At 50.2% G+C, this 2,916-nt stretch overlaps 1 protein-coding gene across 1 annotated transcript in view; it reads right to left on the bottom strand.

Moving 5' to 3' along the window:
* The window catches only part of kif6 (kinesin family member 6), a 26,523-nt gene that overhangs the window by 3,700 nt on the left and 19,907 nt on the right, over nt 1-2,916 (bottom strand). The window contains exons 13-15 of the mRNA XM_025058932.1: nt 314-364; nt 146-233; nt 1-9 (exon numbers count right to left, since the gene is read on the bottom strand). Coding sequence (XP_024914700.1) covers nt 1-9; nt 146-233; nt 314-364 — 148 coding nt within the window. The remainder of the gene's footprint in view (nt 10-145; nt 234-313; nt 365-2,916) is intronic.

Raw genomic sequence — 2,916 nt, 5'->3', positions numbered from 1 at the left:
CTCTTGTATCTGATGGGAGAGAGCAGCACCAGAACATTCAGCTCTTTGTCCACATGACCCCCCCCGACCCCCCCCCACATCTGCTGTGTCATCAGTCTGAGCGGGGTGAGGGTCAAACCGTGGTAACGTGGCCACGTTGACTCACGATTGTTTCTCCTGTGTGATCTGTCTGCACAGGGTTTCCTCCAGGGCGTCCTCCCCCTCCTCAGCCTCTGGGGGGCTCCCCGTCACACCTGCAGTAGAACAGACATGAGGACAGGGCTCTGAGGACGGCGTGCGTGTGGAGACATTATGGGATGTGAGTTGTCTCTACCTTGAGCCGCTCTCTGTCTCCTCCTGGTTTCCAGCTGCTTCTTCAGTTCATCTGACAGAGAAACAAGAGTCAACACCTCAGGGTGATGATGTCACAGGTTCACAGGTCAACTGTAAACGAAATACACCGGACTTGTTTTGACTTGATAAGACAGTACGATATACTGAGGTGCCCCCCCCCCAGTGTAGCTGTAGTCAGAGTGTGATTCTAGTCTCAAACTCTGTTCATCGTCATTGAACCTTAGGTTGGATATTTATTCTACTGTGAGACCAGACGAACTCCTGACCAGTATCTGTCCTGAAGACGAGAGGAAAAAAGAAAAAAAATGTTCATTCAAAAACACAGTGGAGTGAATGTTAGTGTCACTGTCCTGGGTTCAAGTCCCTCAGAGCTGAGTGAAGCTGAAACAACAAATGAACTGAGACCTCACTGTCTGTGGTCCCAAACCAAACACCTCAACCCTCTCTGATGAGCAGTGACCTACTGACCCCTGACGCTGAAGGACACTCTGGATGGAAGACATCAGGAGTTTGAACAAAGGTCCAATGTAGAGGAGTGGGTCAGAACATGTCCAGAACCAGGGGGGGCCAGAGGTCCAGGAGATCCAGTGGAACTAGAACTGTTTCCCAACACTTTTCACAGAACCTACTCCTGGAGAACGCACGACACTACGGCCCGTAGGCAAACCGCAGTCCACTGACGCCGCACCGCGCAACTGGTGCCTAGTCGAGGAACCGGTACTAATGTCCTGATGTTCCACATCGGTACCACCGTCTGTGTTGTCCTGGCAGAAGGACGTTCATGCTCTTCTGTTTTGTCCTGCGTGCCGCGACCTGAGCCCGGTTCTTCTGTCGTGAACGCGCCGACGACCGCAGCACATCAACGACACGTCGTTCCCTTCAACTCAAGAAAAATTCCATCAAGATAAATTTGCGTACGTGTCAAGAAACGACAGCCTGTGGCGAGCGTTCTGCGATACTTCATTACACATCGGCGGCCCGGACGCCACTGTGGGCTGAACACCACAACCTCATCCAAAGCGGGCCACGTTTCCCCCCAGATCGTCAGGAGACCACGGTCGTCTTCAGGAACCAGTTTCATGCTGCAGACCTCCATAAATATTTGGTCATTTTTGTGGCTCGGAGGTTGAACGTGATACGGCGTGGAAATACCACAGTAGGATCCAGGCATGGTGCAGTACACGCTACTCTGAGTATCTCTGAGTATCTCTGAGTATCTCTGAGTATCTCTGAGTATCTCAGAGTATCTCGGAGTATCTCGGAGTATCTTGGTGGACCTCAGTGGAAGTATCTGTGGGAAGGAACGCTCTGTCAGATCTTTGTGGACACTAAAAAAATGTTGAATCAAAAAGAAAAGTCCTGTTAAATCCACGAGAGAATATCACCAAAAAGACAAACTGAAAATTCTTATCTTTCAAACTCCAGAGTCTTCTGGTCAACTCAGCAGGACGGGTCGATCACACTGGTCCCAGAGCAGAGACCAGATGCTGCCGTTGTGGACCTGGTGGTTCACATCTGGCAGAGAGATCAAGATCCGCTCTGCTCCGCTACAGCTGCTTCCATCCACACCTTTGGTCAACATTTCTGACCCCACTGTCAACTCTTATATATGTTTGCACTTCTTTTTGGACCGTTCCTGCAGCGGGACTGGGTTCTAGACACTGGTTTGTTGGAGCCCCTGGTGCTGGACCCCCCATCACAGAGACGTCCGTCCACATTACCCCGGCTGGTTCCATGTTGTACAACAACCATGAGACACGTGTGTGTGTGTGGTGTGAAGTTTCCACGGTGACGGAGTGAATGTTTAGTTTCCAGTCAGAAGAGTCGACCACCGTCCACCAAAAACACCGTCTCTCATCCAGAAAGAATGCAGATCCGTGAACCTAACGAGGGAACGACGTCTGACGGCGTCAAATGTTTTCGGTGGGATTTTTTCCCACATTTGAAGAAGTCTCCAGATATAATCAGAAAAAATGAGGCTCCGGTTCATATTTGATCTTTGTGAATGTGCACAGATCAAACCTGAGGTAAATATATTCAGTCCTGATTCCAGGCGTGCTCCGAGGCGGCCGCGCTGCCAGACCCCGGTGCCAGACCCCGGTGCCAGACCCCGGTGCCAGACCCCGGTGTGAGGTGAACCTATTCATTTCACACATGGAGCCCAGAGACGTAGAGAGAAAATTCAAACCAGATCCTCACAATCCTAGACTTTTACTGGGATGGAAACGACACCCGCTGGAATCAGGACGTGTCCTTCATTATCTCTGTGGAGACACTACAGTAACATCCACAGCACCACTCAGGGCCCGGGGGCCAAATGTGGCCCGCCAAGCTGTTTAGTGTGGCCCGTGGGAACTTAAAAAGTGTTTAGACATGAAATAAGAAATTTAAGAAATTAAAAAGTTTTTGATAATCAATCAAATAATAATCAACTGTAGAAACATGTATCAGTCTGTTACTACAGACCAGTATCAGTCTGTTACTACAGACCGGTACCAGCCGTTACTACAGACCGGTACCAGCCGTTACTACAGACCGGTACCAGCCGTTACTACAGACCGGTACCAGCCGTTACTACACACC

Source organism: Cynoglossus semilaevis, chromosome 1 (assembly GCF_000523025.1).
Source record: "Cynoglossus semilaevis isolate Cse_v1.0 chromosome 1, Cse_v1.0, whole genome shotgun sequence".
NCBI lineage: Eukaryota > Metazoa > Chordata > Actinopteri > Pleuronectiformes > Cynoglossidae > Cynoglossus > Cynoglossus semilaevis.
The sequence above is the reverse complement of the archived record's forward strand: the minus strand, read 5'-3'. Positions and strand labels throughout refer to the sequence as shown.